The 27501-nt window shown below is 37.1% G+C and overlaps 4 protein-coding genes across 4 annotated transcripts; all 4 read left to right on the top strand.

Moving 5' to 3' along the window:
* The first annotated feature begins 321 nt into the window (after positions 1 to 321).
* On the top strand, positions 322 to 7338 carry LOC149051483 (adhesion G protein-coupled receptor E3-like). Its single transcript, XM_089186812.1, has 10 exons — positions 322 to 721; positions 1453 to 1820; positions 2277 to 2466; positions 2953 to 3057; positions 4920 to 5007; positions 5279 to 5357; positions 5940 to 5986; positions 6222 to 6351; positions 6515 to 6609; positions 6808 to 7338. Exons 1-10 carry the CDS (start codon positions 643 to 645, stop codon positions 6953 to 6955), a joined length of 1329 nt encoding a protein of 442 aa, XP_089042938.1. The 5' UTR covers positions 322 to 642; the 3' UTR covers positions 6956 to 7338.
* A 260-nt stretch (positions 7339 to 7598) lies between these two features.
* Positions 7599 to 10899, top strand: LOC149051482 (adhesion G protein-coupled receptor D1-like). The gene is made up of 5 exons (XM_089185748.1): positions 7599 to 7730; positions 8224 to 8306; positions 9176 to 9296; positions 10350 to 10391; positions 10571 to 10899. The coding sequence occupies exons 1-5, from the start codon at positions 7671 to 7673 to the stop codon at positions 10742 to 10744; spliced, it is 480 nt and encodes a 159-aa protein (XP_089041874.1). The 5' UTR covers positions 7599 to 7670; the 3' UTR covers positions 10745 to 10899.
* Positions 10900 to 14105: 3206 nt separating this feature from the next.
* Positions 14106 to 22464, top strand: LOC149051481 (adhesion G protein-coupled receptor L4-like). Its single transcript, XM_089214330.1, has 11 exons — positions 14106 to 14471; positions 16804 to 16833; positions 17984 to 18351; positions 18814 to 19003; positions 19626 to 19730; positions 20086 to 20173; positions 20439 to 20517; positions 20951 to 20997; positions 21708 to 21837; positions 21969 to 22063; positions 22263 to 22464. The coding sequence occupies exons 1-11, from the start codon at positions 14390 to 14392 to the stop codon at positions 22462 to 22464; spliced, it is 1416 nt and encodes a 471-aa protein (XP_089070456.1). The 5' UTR covers positions 14106 to 14389.
* A 277-nt stretch (positions 22465 to 22741) lies between these two features.
* LOC113683178 (adhesion G protein-coupled receptor D1) lies at positions 22742 to 25787 on the top strand. The gene is made up of 4 exons (XM_027200392.2): positions 22742 to 23731; positions 23855 to 23975; positions 24969 to 25010; positions 25189 to 25787. Exons 1-4 carry the CDS (start codon positions 23685 to 23687, stop codon positions 25306 to 25308), a joined length of 330 nt encoding a protein of 109 aa, XP_027056193.2. The 5' UTR covers positions 22742 to 23684; the 3' UTR covers positions 25309 to 25787.
* The last annotated feature ends 1714 nt before the right edge of the window (positions 25788 to 27501 follow it).

The following is a 27501-nucleotide window of genomic DNA, read 5'->3' as shown; positions in this document are numbered from 1 at the left end:
TTTTAACGACTTTTCTTTGCGATGTAATTCAGTGCGTTGGTTTTGAATGAGATGCCATTTTCCCATCCAGTTCTTGCCGGAGGATATTGCGTCATAAAGAGCAATACCTTTTTCTGTGTCCTATTGCCTTTGTTTTTCGATGGCCCTTCTCTAGCACAGGACGAAATTGCATGAATCCGTAAACGGAAACGTGGCGGAAACATGCAACTCCATGTTTCCGTTATGTTTACGTAAAAGTGGTCCGGTTCCGTTGTATACGCAGCAACGGAAACGCGAGAAAACGTTTCAGTTTACGGCTTCTTGCAATTTCGTCCTGTGTAGTAAGCCTGACATAAATCTCTCCACATCTTCGTCAAGTTTCTTCCACTCCCCATTTTATAGCATATTTTGACACGTGGAGGGTGTCGGATTTGTTCTTAGGATGCGAGACGCTTCTTCTTCTATAAATCCTTCCTTTACGACTGGTAAAGCACGACCCTTGCAAGACGTCAAGAGTAATACAAACGATTTTACCCAGTTGCCTTCATATGGTTTACTAAGAAGTCCCACTTCTTCATTAGATGCCTTAGTATCTATGCAACTATCTTGCTATTGATTCCCGTCCCCCCCGCCCCTTCCCCAGCCCTCACCCCTTGTTTCGGTATGGCTGTGAATTGGGGAACTATATATTTTTATTTTGTCTCTTTTACAGCTGGTATGACCATTCCGACTTCAGTACAAGGTATGTTTTGTCTTGGCGAAAAAAAAAAAAAAAAAACAGGAAATAGAAATTATAAAGGTTCAAAATTGTTCGACTAATTAACCCCTGCCGTCAGAGGGTTAAACAATAAATTATCTGTTGCTAAATAAATCTAAAAAAGCGACCTATTCCAAAAGGTCACTGATATGTCATTGCTTGTATTTGTCCAAAAGAGGAGAAAAAGCAAACAAAGGGGGGTTGTGGCCTAGAAACGTTAGAAAGTATCATGTTACTCAAAGCGGGACCCATCCTAAACAATTAGGAAAAAATTAAGAAAAAATATAACTGAGGGTTCTGAACATCCTAATAATCTTTTTTTTATTTTTATTTATTTATTTTTATTATTACTATTTTATACAAGCTCTCGATACCAACCACTCACTACTTTGTTCAACGAATGGAAAGTGAGAAGTGAGAAACTGATACTAAGGAAAACAAAAAAACGAAAAACAAAAACAAAAACAAAAAAACAGACCTATACCCATACAAACACAAACCGAAACTGCAATGCGTTATTTACCGGGTGGGAAAAGTAGCTGGGGTTGAACTCGAGCAGTAAAAAGATAAACAATCAGGCGGAAAAAAAGACAAGCAAGTAATATACTTATAAAAATAAAAAAAATAGATAAAAAATATAAACAGTATGTGTATGAACGAGAAACAGTATTTACAATGCAAAATGTCTCTTATTAATGTTTACGAATCTAACGCAGATGGGCATTGCTCCCGCCCTAATGATACACTCGCACCCTCAGAGCTGAACTGCTCGGACTGTCAGCAACATCGTGATAAAATGCGTCAGTACTGGCATAGGATGGAATGCGACAATAAGACACCTACGTCTATTGACAAAACCTGCTGCAGCTCTTGGTGTAGGCAGTTGGCCTCTTTGTTCAGTCAGACGTCTTCCTGGAGAGATCACTGTTTTAAAATGTGGGGGTGCAGAAAAAATGAAAAAACTCGCATGCAGTTTTCTATTATATTGACAAATACAACAGACTCGTCGTATTTGGGCAGAATCCAAGTGAAACAGTGCTGGAAACTGAATTTTCCTGCCATTAAGCTGACACCATTGAGCGAGGTAGGTGTATTTTATGCTTTTGTAACATTTTTAGTGCCTATTGTTATTGGTCCTTTAATTCTCCCCCTTTAGACACTGTAGAAACCAATTCCCCTCATAACCATGTCCGCGTAGCTATCGATATAAGTTCGACTTTCACGCGGATAATGCAAAGCTAGAAATGTAATTGCGAGTACGTTCTTTCTTATGTTATCAGTATTTCCTATGTTATTTATAACCTTGTAATCAGTCGTTCCATTTTTAATGTATGACAGTATGTTCGTAACACTTTACTTAGAAACCACCGGCGATGACGTGTAAATAGAAGAGTTCGATCGAATCGTCAGGAAATTAAACTCCTCTTAAGTTTATTAGTTAAAGAAAGCTCAATTTTCCAGACTATGTAACCCATGAATTTATTAATTCCTTTAAGAGCTAGGCTACTAAAGGTTTTGTCTAATCCAACTACTAACTCAGTCCCCAGGCAAGAAACTTGTCGACACCATCCTAAAAGAAGTGACAAACTCTCCTGGAAATAAAGTGACCAAAAAAAATATGGAACGCACTTTCCTCACTGTTACTGATTTGGAGGAAGTCATCGGAAATTATGCTCAAAATCGCCTTAATCAAACCGTACCTGAGATTGACATCCGTGGTGAATATGCAGGTGAGTAGATCTTAAAAGCTGATTTGAAAGTTTTCTTGATTTCTAATTCGGAGTTCAGGATGAATACATGCATCATCCGTGGCATATTTTAGAAACATCTGCTAACGCTTCAACTTTTTAGACGTTTTGCGAGGTATGAAACGCCTTGGACCTCTTTCATGGCAGTTTATATCAGCAGATTCCTATCGCTCATCAGTTATCTCCAATTCCCAAGAATTCTTTCTATTTTCCATGTGTTCTTCAATATTGTCATGGTCAAGAATAAGCTATGAGGGAGTGAAAAAAAAAGCACTTTATGTGACATTTGAATCGAGAACGCTCCTTTGAATGATGATCCTTGCAAACTACTTGCATTTACTACCTCTAAGTGATGGTTCCTCAGCCTTTTTGTCCCCAAACTTTAGAGGCCGACAATTTGTGACTGTTACGAAAGCATCTGAATTTATTTTGGCCCTTACTTAAAATAAGTCACTGTTTTGCTGTTAGATATATTGGTCAGGAAGATTTTCCACGAAAATGAGACTGGAGTTCAATTTGAGGATGATAAAGGAGAAAACTACGTCAGCCTTCCTGTTACAGGCTTCGATAAAGGTTGGAGAGCTATATTTTTCACTTTTTTAGATAATGATATATCTTTTCGTCGTATTATTCAAATTATTTTAGCGATTGTTAGTGTTCTTGGTCATAGGGGGGCTGGGTTTCAAGTACTAAAGAAAATTCTAGCTGAATGGCTGATATCTTAATCCAGTTGTATCGATTTTCTTTTATTAGCTTATGTCTCCTTTGGTCGAGGTTTTTCATTCTTGTTACAAAATTGAGCATACCAATGAAACATACCAATAAACGCACAGGGTCTTTAAACCGTGACAACTTGTTCTTTTTTTATATCAAAGTTCACACGGCAACTAGGTGGACAATCAGACATGGTTTGATGCTACTCTGGTTTACAAATTCAATGGATGTAACCGAAGAAGTTACAATTCATAGACCCAACGTTTCGACACTCCTGTCCAAAGCCTTCATCAGGGGTGATCTAAACGCTGCGACAAGAGGTCCTTTTATATGATCACTAATTAGCTGCTTTTTCTCCGAAGAGGTGTAAAGAGGCGTTAGGAAGTAAGCCGCCATCATCACGATTTAAAGGAGTGTGGGCGGAGTTAATATACAAAGTTTCCAAACAAAGGCCTGTGTGCTCCGATAAAGCTGACTGTTCTTTTTTGTAAAGGAAAATCACTTTTTGACGCTCTTTCAAACGTGTACCAAACTGACGTTTGGTCTGTCCGATTTATTTGTTATCACAGTCATTGCAAGGAACAGAATAAATGGCGTCGGTTCGTTGTTCTTTCGCGACAGGATCCTTAGGTTTGGCGAAAATATGCCCCAAAGTCTGAACAGGTTTTTGAGCAACTTCAACGTTGTGGTTGTTAAAAATTCTCTTGATGGATTCCGTAACACCTGAATGTAAGGAATAACAGCAAAACCAGTCGCTGGTTCCCTTTCATCAGGAGTGTTACTAGTTGTAAATGGTTTATTGAAGTTACGGAGAAAGGTTTTTGGATAGCCATTTGCCTTAGGACATTAAAAACATATTTCCTCTCCTCAGTCTTCGAATCGAGTGACGATGGTAGACAGTCAGCCCTCCTGAGTAAAGTTTTGGCTACAAAATTTTTATTGAAAGGTAGTGAGAAAAAAAAGAAAAAAAAAAGCTTGTAAGATTAGTGACTGTACGTAAAAAAAGTTATACAGCAACGAAGGCTTATGTCCACGTTTTTATGGCTTACTTAAAATTCATAGACCGGGAATTCCTTTGAGACCCATTGCCTCTTTTGTTAGTTCTCCGACTTATGCAATTTCTGGTTATCTTGCGAGAATTTTGTTGCCTGTTGTTGGGAATACTGATTACACTGTCAAAAATGTATGCGAATTTGCGGATTTCATAAGAGATAATACTCTTAACGCTTGTGAAGAATTAGTATCTTTCAACGTTGTTTCTCTATTCACTAAAATCCCAGTTGATCTTGCCGTTAAGGTTGCGGAGGAGAGACTCAGAGAAGATGCTTCCTTAGGACAAAGAACTTCTTTGCCTGTAGAGGGTATTATTCATCTGCTGTCTTTTTGCCTCTAAACCCCACAATTTGCGTACAAGGGCATCTACTATCATCCATCCATCCAATTCACCCTTGAGCGTGAAAAGTATAGACATTTCCCCCCTCTTGTTTTTTAAATGTGTCCGAAGGGGTTCAGGGTACTTTAGAGACAAATGTCTACCGTAAACCTACCCACACCGACTGACAAACACCTCGCTTTTGATTCTCACCACCCTATTTGCCATAAAGTAGTCTTCGGTTACATTCATTAAATCTGTAAACCAGAGTAGCATCAAACCATATCTTGTTGTCCTTTTTTCTCAATATTCACGTGGTATTACAATTGTTTCCATTATTACATCTTAGGATCAGTTGTACTTTGTGTCATATACAAAGATCTCCATGAAGTATTCCTAACAGGCCAGACCGACTCTGTTCCTGTCGATAAAATCAGGTTTGCTAAAACTTAGTATTGCATATAATATCTTTCATCTCAAATAAATCTCTTTTGGTATGCTGATAACCTACATACGGCATAAGAGAAATTTTCTGGACTTCAATTTGAATTTCTCGTTTGTTTCTGTTTCTTTCGTCTTCATTTTGTTTTTCTACCTTTTTACTAATTTATCTTTTTGTCTTTTGATTGTTTTTCTTTTTTTGTTGTTGTTGTTGCTGTTTTTTTTTAAACTATTGCTTTGTTTGTTTATCTATTGGGTATTAAATAGTAATATTTTGTCTGCAACGATATGGCCGAGGAACAACACTTTCAGAAAGGATGTTACGTTGAGATTTAGAAACCTTGCGGTAAGTTACAATTAATCAAGAAGAGCTGCATCTGAATTCGTAACTCTGAAATACTGTTTGAACAGGGCTAGTATTTCTGGAAAATTTAGATAAAATTTTTCAATTTAGCCTTCCCTTATGCATCCCTCTGTTCCATTTTGGTCTTGCTATATTTTTTTTATATTTTTTTGTTTGTTTTTGTTTTGTTGTCGTCGTTGCTTGTCGTTGCATATACTACTGATCTGGTTTTTTTTTTTTTCTCTTCTTTTTGCGTGTATGTTTTTGTGACTTTTGTGGTTGCGTTTTCTTTTTTCTGTGGTTTTGATGTGATTTGTTTTTCCTTACTATTTCTATTTATTTTTATTATTATCATTACTATTATTATCATAAATATTATCATCATCTTATTATGTCAAGGTCTTATTTCTCTTTAGGGAGTTTCTTTAAAGAGAGGAAACAGACTAGAAATCTTGCGAATAATTCTTTAAATCTATCTAAAGTGATGGGGTGGGGTATGAAAAATTCCGGTGAGAGCACTACCCCCTCCACATTAGCCAGCGAGTCGCTGTACTACGTAACAATAATGGTACTTTACGGTTTTAGGATGCACCGAAGAGAAACTGCGTGTTTTGGAATACTTTAAAAAACAGGTAAACTGATTTGAATGAGTTGATGACATCGTTCACTTCAAATTATCAATTTTCTTAAGGACTTTGCTTTTGCGCACTGGTACATCACGTTGTGTGGTCACCTCTTACTCCTTCTTTTTCTCCTTCTCAGGCTTCCGCGTCCTCAGCGGTCTGTAAGGCTGGCAGTTGTTTTGTTTGTTTTGTTCATTTAGAATCTAAAGACTGCTTTTCTAACTGTTTTCTGCTGTCATTCTAGTTGGTCAGGACAAGGGTGCCTCCTAACATCGAGGAACGAATCTTACACTGAGTGCAGCTGCAATCATTTGACTCACTTTGCAGTTCTTATGCAGTTTGACAAGGGAACTAGCAGTAAAGTTTTACCTGAGGTAGGAATATTGCTATGCATACATGCATTGATTTCAGAAGGCAATAAGACTACAAAGCATTGATGTGGCACTTTTTCTTACATCTGCATTAATCCAGGTATATGGTGAGTAGCTCTCTTCCGTTACCAATATTGAATCACTGTTTTTGATTTCATTTTTTAAGACTGACGAAAAAGCGCTGAAAATTCTCACGTATGTGGGCTCGTTTTTTTCTCTGGTTGGAATCACTTTAACAATCATCAGTTATGCTGTTCTTACGTAAGTACATGACATAGTTACACGCAAGCATTCCAAAGCAAGCCGAGAATATAGAATCAACAAGAAATGATATCAGTTTAAATGCATAGCTAAGATTCCTTTAAGCAGCCAAGTCGAATCATAAAAATATAACCAGGCTTTGTATAAAACGAGGATAGAACTGACTTAGAATAAAATCAGTCATTTACTTTTGATTAGAGACATGAGGGGACCCTTATCTCAGATTCGAGTGAGTCTAGTCGCTTCACTTGGAGCAGGTCAAATGATCTTCCTAACCGGAAGTGGTGCTGTTGAGAACAAGGTGAGATGTTATATCAAACGAGAAGAGAGGAATCTCTTTCAGTAAATCTTTATGACTTTCAATCAACTCTTAACTCAACTTTTTAATTCCTGTGCAGTCTGCCTGTGTTACAGTAGCAGCTTTTGTGCAATATTTGCTAATGGCCGCTTTCTGCTGGATGTTGATCGAGGGAGTTTATCTCTACCTGTTTGTTGTAAAAGTTTACAATATCAGCGACAAGATGAAAGTTTCTCATGGATTTTCATGGGGTAACTATGAAATAAAAAACCCACTCTCTCTTTAATGATCTTTTGAAAAGTAAAAGATGAACATTGCCATCAGCATCTTAGACATCACTATCATCATTTGAATCTGTTATCACTTCGTATCTCGAATCCATAGGTCTACCCACTCTCGTCGTTTCCACATCGCTGAGCATTACAGCAGGAACCGGGCCAGGGATTAAAAGCTATGTCAGTGAGTAATTGTAAGAAATAATTGATTTTTTTTGTCAAGCGATTTCTCTATCACGTATCCTCGTTCTCTCTCTTTCTCTCTCTTTTTTTTGTCCTTGTGTTGTTTGCTTGTTTGCATTGTTTTGTTTTTTGTCTTGTTTAATTGTTTGGTTTGTTGTTGTTGTTGTTGTTGTTTTGTTATTTATTTGTTGTTTTTAGTTGTTATCAAACCCGGCCTGGAGGGTTCTGCGTACATGCATGCGCAAAAAAAAATTAATTGATCCTTTATCAAAGTTTCGCGTAATTAATTTTTATTCAGCTGCTGGATGTCATCCACTAACGGCATGATCTGGATATTTGTTGTATTCGTTGTGCTGATTGAGTTGGTATGTTGAATTCTTAAGTTTTTCCTTTTTATCCTTCACACTTTGCCTTCAGTTATCATTGTTTTGTGAGCATTTTTCTCGCCGCCTTTTTTTAACCTCTTTGACTCTGTTCAATAGTTTTCAACGAAACATGAAGTATATATAATTTTTCTTGAGGTGACCCTTATGTTGGGAGATGCCGTCAGCGGTTACCGTGCAAGATTTTTAGGTTGAATATCCTGATTCGAGTCTCTACCGGGTTGTTGTGTTGTGTTGTTGGGCAAAACATTTTGCGTTCACAATGCTTTTCGCCCTCTCCTCCCAGCTGTATAAATGTTTTCTGACGAATGGTGAAAGAAACCTGAGAAATGTCTTGCGGAATGGTGGGGAGAGGGAAAGGTTAGGGGGAAACTTTTGACCACCATCCACTAAGACCGCTAGGACCACTTAGCTCAAGTGCGAACTCCTGTTTTCCTTTGAATAGTTATCCATGGTGTTATCACTTTTTTTTCAGTTAAACACATTGATACTGGTGCGAGTTATCAAGGAGATGATGACCATGCAGCATGCAAAAGACAAAAACAGAGAACAAATAAGGTAAGTATTTCAGCGGCGCCAGTGGTAGATTTATATAAGCCATTAGCCTCATACTTTGTTGTCTTATACGAATAATGCCAACTCACAACAATGGTAAGAACAAGTCTGTAAGAATGAAACATCTTATGAAATGAAAACTTTCAACCCTTCTTCAAATTTTACATGCAGTTAGGCCCTCAGGGGGGATGCACAAAAATGCCCTTTTTGAAGGTCGCAGCACTCTTTTTGCCATAGTAACAACAGCTGCTTGTTCGAGGCCTGGGGCCTCATTTTCATACAAAAACGTCGCAAAAAAAAAAGTGAAATGTTTATTTTTCTATCTCAAGTACAACATTACATGTTGGCACTTCTATTATTGAAAGTGACATGTGGGTAAAGCAGGGAAAACGTTTATATAAATTTCTCCAAAAGTACACTGATTATGGAACTAAAACCAAGCCAACTAGCTGGTTATAATATTGTAGTTTTAAATATGGAAAAATATTTCTGCGGGCCTGCCTCTACTTTCCATAGGGGCAATCAAAAATCAGACATCTTATAATTTGGCGAGGATGTTACTATGTATGGTAGAAGTGCCAACTTGTAATGTTTTATTTAGTTTGAGATAGAAAAATAATCATTTCACTCTTTTTGCGACGTTTCTGTATGACAATGAGGTTTCAGGCCTCAAACAAGCAGTCGTTGTTGCCATGGCAACAAGAGTGCTGCGACCTTCAAAGAGAGTATTTTTATACATCTCCTCTGAGCGCCTAACCGCATGCAAAATTTGAAGGGGGTTGAAAATTTTCATTTCCCAAGATGTTTGATTCTTTCAGAGACTTGCTCGTAAAAGCAAATTCTCTTGATTTTCTTTTTTCTTGATTTTATAGGCTTGGTGTCAGGGCATGCGTGGTGATGATTCCTTTGCTTGGGATCACGTGGCTATTTGGTCTTCTGTCGCCCCTGCATAAAGCGTTTGCATACATTTTCACAATTTTCAACTCCACTCAGGTAAACTGAATACAGCTTTTAGTGAACGAAATCCGTGCTCATACGGTACCAAAGTAAAAGGGCGGTTGGTGGATTTAACTCTGATTGAGATATTTCTGTTTCAAATATGCATCTTGACAAAGACTAAACTCAGTGCTCAGAGTGCACCTCATCTCGGGGCACAGGTTCACCTAACCCATGTCTATTAACAACTCGTCTCTCCTGACACAAAAATAACTCTCACATTATTTCATTAATTCATACTTGAAAAAAAACACGTTACGCGGCTGATGAACTTTTAACAGTAACAGCTTTCTTTAGAAAACAGTGTTTAACCCTTTAACTTCCAAGATTTTATTAGTAATTCTCCTCACTGTCTGCTATTCAATTCTTCTGATTTTACTTCTGAGAATTTGGTATTGGATCAGCTAATAATCCCCTAATTGATACTTTTCTTGGTTCTCATCAGTTGTCTTCTTGATTTTGTATTGATATTGTAAGGAGAATTTCTCTCTTGGTCACTCATGGGAATTGTTGGATTGAGAAAGAAAAAAGAAGGGAGAAACAGATCATGATTCTAAGATTTGTCTTTTAAAACAATGACCCTCTTTACAATTATATGAAAAAGTGAAACTCAGTTTTCCAGAGTAAAAACCAAACCTCAATAAAACAAAACATATGTCTATTTTGTATCAGTAATCACAATTTTGCTTTTGAAACTAAGTCGATTAAGGACATGACAAGAGAACACTAACGGCCTCACAATCGAATACCTGAGATGTTAAAAGTTTTCTTGATCTAATTATATTCCTCTCAATATTCCTGAAGCGCGTGGAAAGTGCCCTGTGAAGGCATGAAGTTGTATTAACCCTTCCTTACAAATTTACCAGGTGGTGAACTTAGTGTAATACAGAGACAAAGTAGAGAACTTATGCTTAATAGCAGTAAAGGTTTGGACATTTTTGCTACCCAGCAAAATTTAATCTTGAAAGGGTTGAAGTTGGAGGGCTTGGATGAAAGCGCTTTGAATCTACTAAAGGCGTTAACGTGATTTCCTGCATTGTGATTTAACAGGGCTTCTTGATATTTCTCCTTCACTGCGTGAGAAACTCAGAGGTATGCTATTAAATTTTATTAAGAAGTTTCTTTGTAATTTAGAACTTTGCTCAGATTTTTAACCCGAAAGCTTCCACTTTGAAATAAGAAATTCAATTCAGTTCGATGGTTGTATTTATTGGAAGCACGTTTTGTTGTACAATTCTTGAGATCGTTTTGATATCAAATTATTCATACAGATTAGATCTCGCTTCAAGAGAAGGATCATTCGTGTCACCCCAACTGCAGTTGAAGTAACAAGCATGAAGCGAGCTTCTCAAGTACATGAAACCTCCATGGTGATATTGCCAAGGAAAATTAATGTCCAGCCTCGCAATAACCATGAAAGTGGCACTGAAATCTTTGAGATCTGAGTCGTCATCGAATTGTTGCTTCTTAGCTTAGAACTATGTATATCCTAAATTAAGTTCGTTAAAAAAAAAAAAATTAGAACACGCACAAATAACCCTCGTAATGCTCATATAGCTTTGTATCGATCCGAAGATGAATAAAAGAACATCTCAATTAATCTAAAAGTCTCCTCCTTGTCGAAGAAACGAGCGCTGGATACATTTGTGTTAAGAAGGTCTACATCTTACCAAAAGGAGAAAATATTAAGCAGATCAATGCTAATCAAAATATCGTTACTCTCAATAGAGGCAAGAATTGAAAAAAAAAAAACACAACAAACAAACCAAAAAAAATATTCATAGTTTTTTCTTTCGGTAGTCGTTTTTACTTGCGTAATTGTTTCAGAATTTTTCTCCAGGGAGTGTTGGTTGAGAAATATCTCCTCGTTAACTCTAGGAGTGACCATTCTGATAAGCCTGTTTCTCCTAAAACACTCACTATAGCTTGAGATTTGAGCGTCAGACTATGAATTTTTGACAATGGAACTTAATCCATTCAAAAAGCTTTTTCGATTGCTCATGTGTCGAAAAAAAAAAGATTTTATTCATTTCCTCATTTAAAAGTACACAATTAATAACATTTTGATGAGGAGCATGGTTGACAATGTCTCGATCGAATCTTTTCGCGGAATAACAGAAAGAAATCTCAAATAATCTCCATGTAAGCCTTTTATTGTTAACAAATAAGGAATCAACCCTCTTTATGTTTCATGATATCATTCTCATAAAATATATTAAAGTTCACATGGCAGCCAGGTGGACAATCAGACATGGTTTGATGCTGCTCTGGTTTACAGATTTAATGAATGTAACCAAAGAAGTTACAATTCATAGACCCAACGTTTCGATACTCCCGTCTAGTGCCTTAATTGAAGGCCTAAATGTAATAACTGTGCTAAATGTAATAAAGTCCTAAATATTAGAACAGTTGGTCCTCAATGTAGTAAGCCTCCAATGCAATCATTTAACATTTGTTGTTATAGCGAACATCCACATCCACCAATATTCATGTCACATTGCAGACTCGCTTATATTAATCAGCCTTTTTCTTTATTTTCTAGACTGAAGTCGATAAATATTGGCTGCAAACCATTACACTTATGAACAATTGGCATCAAATGACAGCTGGCAAACCAATGAGAACGCTGACCAATACAATTTCATGTATCACTGGCTCAGACTCTTAAGTACAGTAGATTTTGAAAAAATATGATAACGTTATTATTGTCTACTCAGTAATGGAATTAACAAGTCGTAAACCAAATTACAGACCTAGACGAGGGAGTCCACTGAGTTGTAGGTCGCACAATTGGCAGGCTCGGATATACATTTTTTTCTTTCTTTGTCTGAATAGACTTTAATTTGTTCACATTCACATTTGTTTCCCAATTCGGACTTCGTGACAGTACTTTAGAAAGGGATTACTTTCAAACCCTCGAATATCTTCATGAGTATATGAATATGAACAATATACTTTTCTCCCCAAGAGAACGCGATTTGGACAATTATGTCCCGTGCAAGGAAAAAAGTTCGTGAAGCGGACTTACAAAGTTTGTAACTATTGGACAGAGTTAGCAACGAAGTCGCAAGAAGCGGCAGAAGCAGTCAAAACAAAAAAAAAAAATCAAACGACCCTCTTGGGTTTATCGTGTCGCACACACGGTGGCTTTCTCTCTCGGCTCTCAAAATAAACAAGTCGTTCTTGAGTTTTATTAAAGCAAAATATTTTTTCAATATCGTAAGTCCTTTATTGACCAAGTCAAGAGATTGTAAACTCTCTTGACCAAGCCTATTCGGTCGAGGTGGCTGAATATTAGCCTCGTTCTTTTTCTGCGTTTTTAAATGCAAAAATAGAACCCGGCCAATATCCAGCCATCCTGACTTTACGCTCGGTCAATAACTCATATGAACATATTTCATGCAGACCCATATAAATCTGGCAAGGGAACACAGAAAAAAAAAATGCACTTCCGAGCCCGGAATTTGTCTAACGTTTAAGTCAGTGGACTTCCTCTTCTTTATAACTTGATTCATGAAGTGTTAACTCAGCACTGATCACGCAAGTATTTGATCAAAATCTGTTGCAGTAAGTAGTCTGAGCCAATGATATAAATAAAGGTATTGGTCAGCATTTCCGTTGTTTTGACGTCTGTCCAATGATACCAAAAGCACCTCAGTATGAGAGTTTGTGGCCAATACTTCTCGACCTACGTCTATAGCAAATGAAAAGACAAAAAAAATGAAACGAAACGAAACGAAACAACAACAACAACAACAATATAAATATATATATATATATATATATATATATCTTTTTTTAAAATTAAAATTATAATGATAATAGTAGTGCATGGAATAGACGAATATGCGCCGTAATCATGGTTCGGAGACATCTGCTTTAATAATTACACGCAAGGATGACAGAAACACTTCTTCGTATGATTGAAGTGGGTAGTATTTCAAATTTTTTGTACAGAAGGACTTATTTAACCATTATTTTATGTAAAGTTGATAAGCGCCGCACGTCAAGTGAAGATTATGAAGTTTTCTTTGGGAAGACGAGACCAAGGCGCCTTATTGTAATGCTAAAATATGCGAGAATTTTCCATTAGTAGGTTTATGATTGAAGGCCTCGCAAACGTTTGATGATTATCACATCCTCAAGTCCGTCTTAATTTTTCGTTTTCTCGTTTTCCTCTGTACCCTTGTACTAATAATTCTCGTTTTGTCGGCATTAAAATGAAATGTTATATTTCCCTTTGATACCAATAGAGTAATGTTTAAAATCCTTGTTTTACATCCTTCAATTGCTATCCGCTGTCAGCTTAGCTAAGTTTTAGTCTCTCGAGAAAGTCTATATTCGTAAAACACCACTTAGATAGCAGAGGAGGTATGATTCTTAAAAGTGTATTTGTTTCAGTTTTTTCGTCTTTCATTTAGGGATGCTAAAAAAAGGAAAATATTGTAATTGAATGGAGGCTTAACACGAAAATTTCCCCTGGTAGACATAATGAATCATTAAATTGAAAATTTCCTCTTTAAACAGATAAAACTTTCTCAACCTCGTTTCAGTTCGTCATGCAAACTAGGAAATTCGGCCCAGTTTCCAATGAAGACACCTAATGAGTTGAACACTCTTTGTTTTGTTTTAATGATCATTCATTGCACGTCTGTCAGTTGCGATGTCAATAATGCAAATACGTCAGTGTGTGCCCAACCTATGGGTGAATTACAATTTTAAAAAATACCGGGAAAAAACCGTGCTGCGACTCTTTGTCTTGTCATCCGCTATTTCAAATTAAGACAACAGCAGTTGCCACCTGCCACTTCTTAGTGGTTTCCGTGGCACTTTCGTATACGAGACATAATTCTTGTCATGTCTTGGTATTAATATTGTCTGAATTTATAAAGAAAATAAGGACCCAGCTGTTCGATTCAGTGCCAACAAACCCAAGGAATAATGTGTTTAGAAACTCACGCCTAGTTTGGTCTCTGCTTTCTTCCTTGTTCGCTCAAGATCTAACGTATCTCTGTGTCTAACGTCTGCCCAACGTCACTGGACACAGACCAATACCTTCATCATTGTTTCACGAGACGGTGATCCTAAAAATGCCGAATTCACATCCTAAGCTTCGAAAGAAAACTGTAGCTAAATTGTTCTGGAGAATGGTTTTTCTCGCACTAGCAGTTGGTGAGTATTAAAAAGTAATATAGTAACCTTTAAATATCTAAACGATGTGTTAAGAAGGCTTTTGGTTGCATGTTGTAAAATCAATTGCGTTTTTTTTCCTCGACGGAGCTCTTTAAAGCTCTCTTGAGAGCTTTTTAAAGAGAAAGGCGGTCTAGAAAATTTTATTTTTGTTGAAAGAACTTTTCCTCAGGAATTCGAATTCGTTTAGTCCAGTTCGGAACGGAACTCAGACAAATGCAGTTAAAACAAACAAATTCTACTTCGCCAAGCACTGAGGCGTCATTTATATTAAGATCGATATCATAAGCCAACAAAGTTCGACAACGGGAGACTTCCTGACGCTCTTCATGTAACATGAGGCTTTGTTTATATATATGAAACAAACCTAGAACGGCAGATATCCTATATTTATTTTCTCAAAGTAGCTTTTATGGTAATCTTCTTAAAGGTCTATTTGCAGTTAAATATTACGGTGAATTTGGCCCTTCAAAAGATTACAACAACACATTTAATAAAATAGCTGACAATAAACTGCCGTTGTCTTTCTTTTTCGGTTTGTATCAGGTTAACTTGCAAACAACTTAAGCGTTTTGTATGCATGAGTTTTGAGAGAAAAAAAAAAGTTTATTCTGTCGTTGCTTACTCGTTTGACGGATAATCTTCAAGTCTCTCATTTCTCACTTGGTGAAAGCCAACAAGGGCTGTTTTGAAAACATTGGCCAGTAAACACACGGGTCCTAATGATCCGTGCTCAGTAATACAACGAAACCTGGTTCCTACAGTTTCAATAATAATTTACATCACAGAATTAGCGATGTGAAATAAATCCGTCGCCGGCGCTGCGCCGTTTTTTAGTAGAAACTAAAAAAAATGTCACTTTAGAGACAAGTATTTTATTTGAGAGGAATTAGTTATCTTCGATTCCAGGTCGAGTTGATCATCAAGAGCAAGAGCACCATTCGCAATTTCCAAGAAACGAGCTCGTAGATGTTTCTCCTTTTATTTTTTACTGAGTTCCTTCGTCAATGGCGATTTCTTCTTCTTCTGAACACGAGCTATGTTAGGGCTAAAACATGATTGGACGTAATACAACGTCTGGAATAAGATCCATGTCGAGAATTGAGTCATTATCGCTCTCCTCGCTGCTGTCTTCTTAGTTTTTATCCTTCTTAGTCGAGATTACAAACCTTGACCATTGCTACGTCATAACTACATCATAACAAATATGGCGGATTTAAACTTTAAAATCTCTAATTTTTTTAAATGTGATTTCAAGCAAGAAAAACACGACCAGAATCAGTTTGGAACTATTTTGGTTGAAATATTCGCGTGTATAGTTCCGTCAAGCACCGATTATCTGTTCTATGCTTTGACAACATACGTATAGACGTGGACGATGGCTTCATGCGCTTCATGTCTTCTGAAATAAAGATTTGTTTTTTCTAGGCAGTCATTTTAGTGGTTTCTCGCAATTTCCTTAAGGAATTTTTTTGTATCTGGAACTGTCGATGGCATCCCGCGTTCCTTCACGTAAAAGGCTTAAAGCTACTGTGCGAACGAAAAGGACTTTTGCTCTGAAAGCCACCTTCAACCTGTGAAATGACAGGAAGTTTCGGCAAAAAGGTTCAACTAAGAGCCACTTTGCAGAGATTTTGCTGCATCAGAGCGTAGACAAACTTCGCGCAAGGTGCAGATCACAAGAAGCAAATGACGACTTAAAAAGTATTGATGGGCCTGCAGGACTCCTGCCATTCGCATGCGGTTTTAAATTTTTGAGATTAGCTCTGACTAGGATATGTTTTAACGACTTTCCTTTGCGATGTGATTCAGTGCGTTGGTTTTGAATAAGATGCCATTTTTCCATCAGTATGTTCTTGTAGGAAGATATTGCGTCATAAATAGCAATACTTTTTTCTGTGTGCTATTGCCATTGTTTTTTGATGGCACTTTCTCTAGCAGGCGTGACACATCTTCACATCTTCGTCAAGTATCCATTCCCTTCTTTAAGCACATTTTGAAACTCTGTACGTTATTGCTACATGTGGAGGGTGTCAGATTTGTTCTAAGGATGCGTGACGCTTCTTCTTCTACGAATCCTTCCTTTAAGCACGACCCTTGCAAGGCTTTGAGTGTAATACGAACGATTTTACCCGCAGTTGCCCCTATATGGTTGACTAGGAAGTCCCACGTTTCCATTAGATATCTTATTATATAAGTATTTATCTTGCGATTGATTCCCCTAGCCCCCCCCCCCCCATCCTTTCCCACCCCTCTTGTTGCGGTATGGCTGTGAATTGGGGAATTATATCTTTTGGTTTTGTCTCCATTACAGCTGGTACGGCCATGCCAACTTCAGCACAAGGTATGTAAAAAAAAAGGGGAAATAGAAAGTTATAAAGATTCAACACTGTTCAACTAGTTAACCTCTGCCGTCATGGGTTGAACAATAAATTATCTGTTGCTAAATAAACCTTAACAAGCGACCTATTCCAAAAGATCACTGATATGTTATTGCTCGTAATTGTCCAAAAGAGGGGGAAAAGCAAACAAAGGGAGATTTTGGCTTAGAAACCTTAGAAAGTAACATATTAAGTAGCGGGGCCCATCCTTAACAATTAAGAAAAATATTCAGAAAAAGATACTAAGGCTTCTGAACATTCATATATATATATATATATATATATATATATATATATATATATATATATGTATGTATATATATATAACTAACTGCAGACAGTACTGTTTCGACCTTCTGGGCCTCATCAGTGCAGTGCTGATGCTAGGATGGAGGTGAAGTCATATAGCCACCCCAAATGATCTCACATGTGGGATCATCTAAGCCATGCCAGAGTGCTCAAACAAGAAAAACTAGTGAGCATGCATGGCTTAGATGATCCCACATGTGTGATCATTTGGGGTGGCTATATGACTTCACCTCCATCCTAGCATCAGCACTGCACTGATGAGGCCCAGAAGGCCGAAACAGTACTGTCTGCAGTTAGTTATATAGCTCTTTGGCATACAAAGCTTTCCATAACTATGACGATATTAAAGAACATGTGCAAAATAGAAAGAGTTGTTGGAGCTCCAAATTGAGTACTCTACCAGGATGAGTCATTGCTGCTAGCATTATATATGTATATATTTTTTTTTTCATTTTTTCATTATATCATACAAACTCTCGATACCAACCACTCACTTCTCCGTTCAGAGTGGAAAGTGAGAAGTGGAAACTGATACAAAACAAACAAACACCCACACCCACACAAACGCAAACCGAAACTGCAATGCGTTCCTTACCGGGTGGGAGAAGCAGCTGGGGTTGAATACGAGCAATGAAACGATATTCGAGCAGTGGAAGGATGAAAAATCAAGCAAAAAAAAAGGGTCAAGCAAATAATATACTCACTGAAAAAAAAATAAATTGAGAAAAATACAAACAGTATGTTTATGAAGGAGATTTAAATGATTTAAAATGTCTCTGATTTATGTTTACGTTTATAACGCAGATGGGCACTGCTCCCACTCCAATGATGCACTCGCACTCTCAGAGCTGAACCTTTCGGACTATCAGCGGCAGGTTGAAGAAATGCGTCAGTACTGGCATAGGATGAAATGTGGTAATGAGAGACCTAAATCTATTGACAAAGTCTGTTGTAGCTCTTGGTGTAGGCAGTTGACTTTTTTTTTCAGTCAGGCGTCTTCTTGGAGAAATCACTGTATTAAAATGTGGGGATGCAGAAAAAATGAAAAAACTCGCAAGACGTTTTCTATGATATTGACAAATACAACCGACTCGTCGTATTTGGGCAGAATCGAAGTGAAACAGTGCTGGAAACTGAATTTTTCTGCCATCAAGCTAACACCATCAAGCGAGGTAGGTGTATTTGATTTTCTTGTAACATTTTTAATGCCTATTGTTGTTGGTCCTCTAATTCCACCCTTTAGAGAATGTCAAACCTATACCCCTCCTGACCCCGGACCGCGTAGTTATCGATATAAGTTCGACTTTCACGCAGATCACGCAAAGCTCGAAATGTAATCGCGAGCACTTTCTTTCTTAAGTTATCAGTATTTCCTATGTTATTTATATTCTTGCACTCAGTTGTTCCGTTCTTAACGTATTATGTTCGTAACACTTTACTAAGAAACCACTAGGAATAGCTTGTAAATAGAAGAGTGCGATCGAGTCATCAGAAAATTAAACTCCCCTTAAGTTTGTTGCTGGTGCCTTGGTTAATGAAAGCTCAATTTTCCTCAGATCGTGTAACCCATGAATTTATTGATTCCTTTAAGAGTAGGCTACTGAAAGTTTTGTCTAAACGAACCACTAACTCAGTTCCCAGGCAAGAAACTTGTTGACACCATGCTAAAAGAAGTGACCAGCTCTTTTGGAAATAAAGTAAATAAAGAAAATATGGAACGCACTTTCCTCACTGTCACTGATTTGGCGGAGTTCATTGGGAATTATGCTCAAAATCGCCTTAATCAAACCGTACCTGAGATTGACATCCGTGGTGAACATGCAGGTGAGTAGATCTTAAAAGCTGATTTGGAAGTTTTCTTGATTTCTAATTCGGAGTTCAGGATGAATACATACATCATTCGTGGTAGATTTTCGAAACATTTGCAAACACTACTACTTATTCGACGTTTTAGGTGTAAACTTTGTGTGTGGCAACCCTTTATCGAATCATTTCGCGACACACGAACTGTCTTGGACCTCTTTTAAGGCAGTTTATAACAGGAAATTCCTATCGCTTGTCAGTTATCTGCAACTCCAACAACTCTTTCTATTTTGCATATGTTCTTTAATGTCATCATAGTTATGGATAACTCATAAAAGAGGGGAAAAATGGATAAAATGAATAAATAAATTATGGAAATAAAAATAAGAAACCAATTGAATTCACTGCAGTGATATGTTTTTTTTTTAATTTAAAAATGGTGACCAGCACTTTATCTGACAATTGAACAGAGAACACTCCTTTTAATGGTGATCCTTGAAAACTACTTGCAGTTAATACTTCTAAGTGATGGTTTCCAGCGTTTTAGTCTTAAAACTTTTGAGGACGATGACTTGAGACTGTTACGGAAGCATCTGCATTTATTTCGGCCCTAACTTAATATAAGTCGCGGTTTTACAATTAGATATTTTGGTCAGGAAGATTTTCCACAAAAATGAGACTGGAGTACAATTTGAGGATGATAAAAGAGAAAACTATGTCAGCCTTCCAGTTGCAGGCTTGGATAAAGGTTGGAGAGCTATATCTTTTGTTTTTGTTTTTGTTTTTTTTTAAGCATAGAAAATAATATTTTTGTCGTATTATTCAAATTATTCTAGCGATTATCATTGTTATTAGTTAAAGGGGGGCTGGGATTCAAGTTATAACGAACATTCAAACCGAATGGCTGATATCTTAATCCAGTTTTTTTCGTTTTCTTTTACCTATTTATGTGAACTTGGGTCGAAATATTTCATTCTTAATACAAAGTTGGGCATGCCAATGAAACACACCGGTAAACTTGCAGGGTCTTTAAACCGTGATAACTTGTCCTTTTTTCGCAATATTCTCGTAGCATTAAAATTGTTCTCATTATTACATCTTAGGATCAGTTGTACTTTGTGTCATTTACAAAGATCTCCATGAGGTATTCCAAACAGGCCAGACTGACTCTGCTCCTGTAAATAAAATCAGGTTTGCTAAAACTTAGTATTACATTTAGTATCTTTCATCTCAAATAAATCTGCTTTGGTGTGCTAATAACCTACATTATAGGCCATGTTCATAAGTTTCCTCGACCTCGACTTGGGTTTCTCGTTTATTTTAGTTTCTTTCGTCTTGATTCTGTTTTCTTGCCTTTTTATTAAATTTTCTTTGTTTATTTTGTCGGTCTGTTTGTTGGTTAAATTATTTTTCTTTCTTTCTTTTTTTTTTTTTTTTCTCGTTTGTCTATCAACAGTAATATCCTGTCTGCAACGATATGGCCGAAGAACCACACTCTCAGGAAGAATGTTACGTTGAGATTTCGAAACCTAGCGGTAAGTTACAATTTATCAAGAAAGAGTTGCATCTGAATTCGTAGGTTTATCTTTTGTTTTGATTTGATCTAATTTGTTTCTTCTTCTTCTTCTTCTTCTTCTTCTTCTTCTTCTTCTTCTTCTTCTTCTTCTTCTTCTCCTCTTCCTCCCCTTCCTCCTCCTCCTCCTCCTCCTCCTCCTTCTTCTTCTTCTTCTTATTATTATTATTATAAATATTATCATCATCACTATTATCTTTACTATTATCATTTCTATTGCTAATATTATTAATAACATTATCATCGTATCAAGTCAAGGTCCTTTGTAAACAATATTTACATGTATCTAAAGTGATAAGGAGGGCTCTGAAAAATTCCGGCGAGAGCACTCTCACCTCCACATCAGCCATCGAGTCGCTGTACTTGGTAATAATAACGATACTTTACGGTTTTAGGATGCACCGAGCAGAAGCTGCGTGTTTTGGAATACTTCAAAAAACAGGTAAACAGCTTTGAATAAAATTAAGAGATCATAGCATGTATGAACACTACTGTACTAGTAGTTGGAAATAGGACCTGAAAAAAATTCAGGCCCCTATGGGATTTGAACCCACGACCTCTGCGATACCGGTGCAGCGCTCTACCAACTGAGCAAATAAACCCTCCAACTGAGCAAATAAACCATCCAAGTGATGAATGATGATTTTAGATATATGAAATTCATATATTTGCACTGCGATCAAGAACGGAAATTAAGAGATCTACGCAGCTAAGAACACTACTGAACTGTTAGTTGAAAATTGTTGGTAGAGCGCTGCACCGGTGTCGCAGAGGTAATGGGTTCAAATGCCTTGCTGGCCTAACTTTTTTTTCAGGTCCTATTTCTTGGTACATCACATTGTGTGGTCACCTCTTACTCCTTTTTTTATCCTTCTCAGGCTTCCGCGTGCTCAGCGATCTATAAAGCTGGCAGTTGTTTGTTTTTTTTTGTTCATTTGGAATCTAAAGATCAGAGAAAATTTTAGATCATCAGACAACTTTCATTATCTCAACTTTCTGTGCCATTACACCACGATATGTTACGTAGATTCCTTCCTTTTTCTTGCGAACAGTATCTTATTTATCTCAAGATCATCCATCTAGACATTTGGTATTAATGAACTCATTTCATTATTTCCTTCTGATTCTGAGAGTTTTCTGCTGTCATTCTAGCTGGTCAGAACAAGGGTGTCTCCTAACATCGAGGAACGAATTTTATACCGAGTGCAGCTGCAATCATTTGACTCACTTTGCAGTTCTTATGCAGTTTGACAGGGGAACCAGCAGTAATTTTTTAAGTAAGGTAGGAATATTGATAAGCATATACATACATTGATTCCAGAAGGAACTTAGACTAGACAGCATTGGCGTAAATGGTGTGTAGCCCTCTTCCGTTACCGGTATTGAATCACTGTTTTTGCATTCATTTTTAAGACTGACGAAACAGCGCTGGAAATTCTTACATATGTGGGCTTGTCTTTTTCTCTGGTTGGAATCACTTTAACAATCATCAGTTATGCTGTTCTTACGTAAGTACATGACATAGTTCCACCCAAGAATTCCAAAGCAAGCTGAACATGTAGACCAACAAGAGATTATATCAGTTTAAATGTGTAAAGTTTAGATTTATTGAAGCAGCCAAGTAGAATCATAAAAATATAATCAGACTTTGTATAAAATGAGAATAGAACTGATTTAGAATAAAATAAATTGTTTATTTTTGATTAGAGACATGAGGGGACCTTTATCTCAGATTCGAGTGAGTCTAGTCGCTTCACTTGGTGCAGGTCAAATTATCTTCCTAACTGGAATTGGTGCTGTCGAGAACAAGGTAAGAAGAGAAGAATCTCTTTCAGTAAATCTTTATGACCTTAATCCAAATCTTAACTCAACTTTTTCATTCCTGTGCAGTCTGCCTGTGTTACAGTAGCAGCGTTTGTGCAATATTTCCTAATGGCCGCTTTCTGCTGGATGTTGATCGAGGGAGTTTATCTCTACCTGTTTGTTGTAAAAGTTTACAATATCAACGACAAAATGAAGGTTTCACATGGATTTTCATGGGGTAACTATGAATTAAAAACCCATTCTCTATTTGATAATCTTTTGAAAAGTAAGACATTAATTACCATGAACATTACCATCGCCATTATCATCTTAGATATCATCATCATTTGACTCTGTTATCTCTTCGAATTTCGAATCCACAGGTCTACCCGCTGTCGTTGTTTCCATATCGCTGGGCATTGCAGCAGGAACCGGGCCAGGGATTAAAAGCTATATCAGTGAAAATTTGTAAGAAGTGATTTTTCCTTGTGTGATTACCCTGTCACGAATCCTCGTTTTATGTTGTACTTTTTTTGCTTGTTTCTTTGTTTTTTTTTTTGGTTTAATTGATTGGTTTGTGGCTGCTGTTGTTGTTGTTTTGTTATTTCTAGTCATCAAACCCGATATGGAGGGTACTGCGTACATGCATGCGCAAAAAAAATTATTAATTAATTGATAATTTATCAAAGTTTCGGATACTTAATTTTTTATTCAGCTGCTGGATGTCATCCTCTAACGGCATGATCTGGATATTTGTTGTATTCGTTCTACTGATCGAGTTGGTAGGTTAAATTCTTAAAATTTTTTCCTTTCCCTCTTTCACACTTTGCCTTCGGTTATCGTTGCATCGTGAGCATTTTTTTCGCTCACCGCTTTTTTAATCTAGACTCTAATCAATAGTTGCCAACGAAATCTGAAGTATGTATGAAATATAAATTTTGCTTGAAGTGACCTTATTGTTGGAAGATCCCGTCTGCGGTTACCGCGAAAGATTTTCAGGTTGAGTAGTCCTGGCTCGAGTCTCTCCCGGGTTGTTGTTTTGTGTTGTTAGGCGAAACATTTTGCGTTCACAATGCTTCTCTCCCTCTCCTCCCAGCTTTATGGATATTTACCAACCAATGGTCAAGAAAACCTGGGAAATGTCTGATGGGATGACGAGGAGGGGAAGGGTTCAACTTTTGACGAACATCCAATGAGGCCACTAGGAGAACTTAGCTCAAGTGCAAACTTCTCTTTCCTTTGTATAGTTAGATTGTTTTTTTGTTTTGTCTCGTTTTCTTCTGTTCTCAGTTAAACACATTGATACTGGTGCGAGTTATCAAGGAGATGACAGACATGCAGCATGCAAAAGACAAAATCAGTGAACAAATAAGGTAAATATTTTTGTGGCGTCAGTAGAAGATGCATCTAAGCCCTTAGCCTCTTACTTTGCTCTCTTGTACGAATAATGCCAATTCACAACAAGTTGATTTTCTCTTTTTTTCATGATTTTATAGACTTGGTGTCAGGGCATGCGTGTTGATGATTCCTTTGCTTGGGATCACGTGGCTATTTGGTCTTCTGTCGCCCCTGCACAAAGCGTTTGCCTACATTTTCATAATGTTCAACTCCACTCAGGTAAACTAAATACACCTTTTAATGAATGAAATCCGTGCTCATACAGTACGAAGGTTAACGGGCGGTTGGTATATTCACCACTGATTTAAAAATGAATCTTGACAAAGGTAAAAGTCGGTGCTGAAAGTGTACCTCATTTCAGGGTACAAGTTCACCCAGCCAATGTCTACTAAAAATTTGTCTCTCCTGACATAAAAACAACTTTCGAATTATCCCATTAAGACATACTTGGAAAACATACACTACGTGGCTGATGAACTTTTAACAGTTACAGCGTTCTTTAGTAAACAGTGTTGAACCCTTTAACTCCCAAGGTATTATTAGTAATTCTCCTTACTGTCTCCTCTACAATTCTTCTGATTTTACTTCCGAGAATTTGTTATAAGATCAGCTTTTAATCCCCTTATATATACTTTTCTTGGTTCTCATCACTCGTCTTCCTGACTTTGTATTGATATTGTAAGCATTTCTGTTTGGTCACTCATGGGAATTAAAGGGTTGAAAAAGACACAAAAAAGGGAATCAGGTCATGATTCTAAGATTTGTTCATAAAAATAAAGACCCTCTTTACAATTACATAAAAAAAGTGAAACTGAGTTTTCCGGAGTAATAACCAAACCTTAATATAACAAAACATATATCTATTTTGCATCAATGATCACAATTTTGCTTATTGAGACTAAGTCGATTTAGGACATGACATTAAAGGCCCCACAATCGAATACCTGAGATGACAAAAGTTTTCTTCATCTAATTGTGTTCCTCTCGATATTCAAGCAAGAAGTTGTACCAACCCTTCCTTACAAGTTTACCAGGCGGTAAACTTAGTGTAATACAGAGACAAATTAGAGAACCTGTGACATTTTTGGTTCGGACATTTTTGCTGCCCAGCAATATTTAATACTAAGAGGTTTAGAGTTAGGGGAGCTTGTATGGAAGCACTTTGAATCTATTAAAGGCGTTAATGTGATTTCCGAAATTGCCATTTAACAGGGGTTCATAATATTCCTCCTTCACTGTGTGAGAAACTCAGAGGTATGTTATTACATTTTGATTTGAATACTCTTTATAAGCTTTAAACTTTTTGCTCAGATTTTTACCTGACAAGGCTTCCACTTTCAAATAAGAAGTTAAATTCGATGACTGTATAAATGCGAAGCACATAGAGTTGTACAGTTCTTGAGATCGTTTTGATATCAACTTATTCATGCAGATTAGATCTCGCTTCAAAAGAAGGATCAACGCTGTCAACCCAACTGCAGATGAAGTAACAGGCGTTAAGCGAGCTTCGCAAGTAAATGAAAGTATCAGCGTGGATTGCCAAGAAAAATGAATGTCCAGCCTCGCAATAACCATGAAAGTGGCATTGAAATATATGAAATCTGAGTACTCCTAGTAGTGTTGTTCCTTAGCTCAGATTTGTGTATATCTTGAATTAATTTCGATAAGAAAATTTTAGAGCAGGTATAGATAACCAGCCTAAGAAGGCTCTGACAGCTTTGTATTGATACGAAAAGTAAGAAAAGAACATCTCAAGTAATCATAGTTTAAGGTCTTCTCCGTGTGGAAAGAAAAGGGCATTGGATACACTAATGTTAAGAAGGTCTACATCCAAGACATCAGTTTACAGAATAATGAAACATCATAACTCACCATGAGAGGAAAGAAACATAACCCGCCACCGAGAAGAAAAAAACATTATGGAGACCAATAATGGTAATCAAGATACCATAACTGTCAATAGAGGCAAGAATTAATCAATAACAAACCAAGAAACAAATAAAAACAAAAACAAATAAAGACTATTCATTCTCGTTTTGGTGTCTGTGGTGCAGAAGCAGTTTTAGTGCCAGCAGAAGTGACATTGTCCTCTTGTTAACAACGCTTTCTGTTATAGGGGCGCTTTTGGAAACAATGGCTTTATCTTGTGATTTCAGTGAGTGATAGAGATGGTTGGGACAATAGATTTAAATTAGACAAAAGTGAATTCTGATTACGCCAAGTATTTTTGAATTTATTTTTTCTAGGATTTCCTTTTTAGAGAGGTCGTCAACACATGCCGTAAATTCCCTCCCTTGGTTATTTCCATTGTGAAGTCATTTGCCTCAGGCCATTTGTGTTTTATCCTGATAAGGCCCTCGGAGTTCAAGTCACGGTTAATCATACTGAAACTAGTGACAAATCTTATGTATACGATGCCGTTGTGTCCTGGGTTGAAAATGTCAACTACGATAGATTTACTGCATGTATGATGGCGGCCGGTTACAACGAAAGACACGCAAATGCTAATGTGACAGTTGATTGGATGGTTTACCAAGGGACACCAGTGGGTGGAGTTGCTGATGAAGTGCGGTTATCGCAATGGTGGACTGGAACGACTTGTAAATCTGTCAGTTTTCTCTCGGTCGGTAAAATGAATTATCTTATTATAAATGTTCTAAAAACGAAGAGAGGTTTCTCCGAAAAACTGTAGCCGTGCTCAGCTCGCAGTTACGACCTTGCATGATTCATTCATTCATTATATATACCTAAAGAGATGAAGTCGTTTAACTTAGGTGTTTCAAAAGCCACGGATGTTTTCACACACAAATGGTATTAACTACAATAGTGTCGGCCTCATACCAAAATCTTCAAAAGAAAATGGCTGGCAAAAAAATTTCTCAGGCAAATTTCACCGTCACGAAAGACTCACGCGTTTGTTATCAACATTTCGAACGACATTATTACGAACGGGATCTTAGGTCCGAGATGCTTCGAACACCCGGGAAGTACAAGTTGGAGGAGGATGTTGTCCCAAAAATCCCGGGCTATTTATGGTGCAAACACTCGATCGACCCTAGTGTCAGTTATCAGGGGAATCAAATTCGCCAATAAAATATAAACAATTCTCCATAACTTGTTGCAGGAATATCTGTATCTTGTGTTTCAGTATGGATCTGCGTGTGAAGAGATAGCATTACCTTTTTGCCAGTTTTCTTCCTTCTGAAAGCCCTTCAACTCTGGACAACTTCAAATAACCAGAAGCGAAAGAAAATAAATACCAAGAATTTATCTCATTCCTCTAAGGCTACCTAGAAGTAAATGATAATAAAATGACGATTTTACGCTTCAGTTTCTGTTCCTCCGAGAATTGCTACAAGGTAGCACTGTTGTTGCTTTTGTTGGTATTTTAACATGTACAATTAAGACCACAAGAATATAAAACGTAAAGAGGGTTGATTGCTTATTTATTGACAACAAAAGGCTTACACCGATATTATTCGAAGTTTCTCTCTGTATTACCGCGAAAAGATTCGATCGATACATTACACGCTCCTCATTAAAATGTTATTAATTGTGTGCTTTTGAATGAGGAAGTAAATAAAGTCTTTTTTTTTACATATGACAAATGGAGAAAGCTTTTTGAATGGATTAAGTTCCATTTCTCAACCGCCACTCTCAGGGGAAAAATTCTGAAACAGTAATGAAAATCAGCAGCATGATAACCATGAAAACCAGCAACAAGATTTGCTTTGAACACCGATGG

The sequence above is a fragment of the Pocillopora damicornis genome, chromosome 1 (assembly GCF_964200805.1).
Source record: "Pocillopora damicornis chromosome 1, jaPocDami1.2, whole genome shotgun sequence".
Classification (NCBI taxonomy): Eukaryota; Metazoa; Cnidaria; class Anthozoa; order Scleractinia; family Pocilloporidae; genus Pocillopora; species Pocillopora damicornis.
The sequence above is the reverse complement of the archived record's forward strand: the minus strand, read 5'-3'. Positions and strand labels throughout refer to the sequence as shown.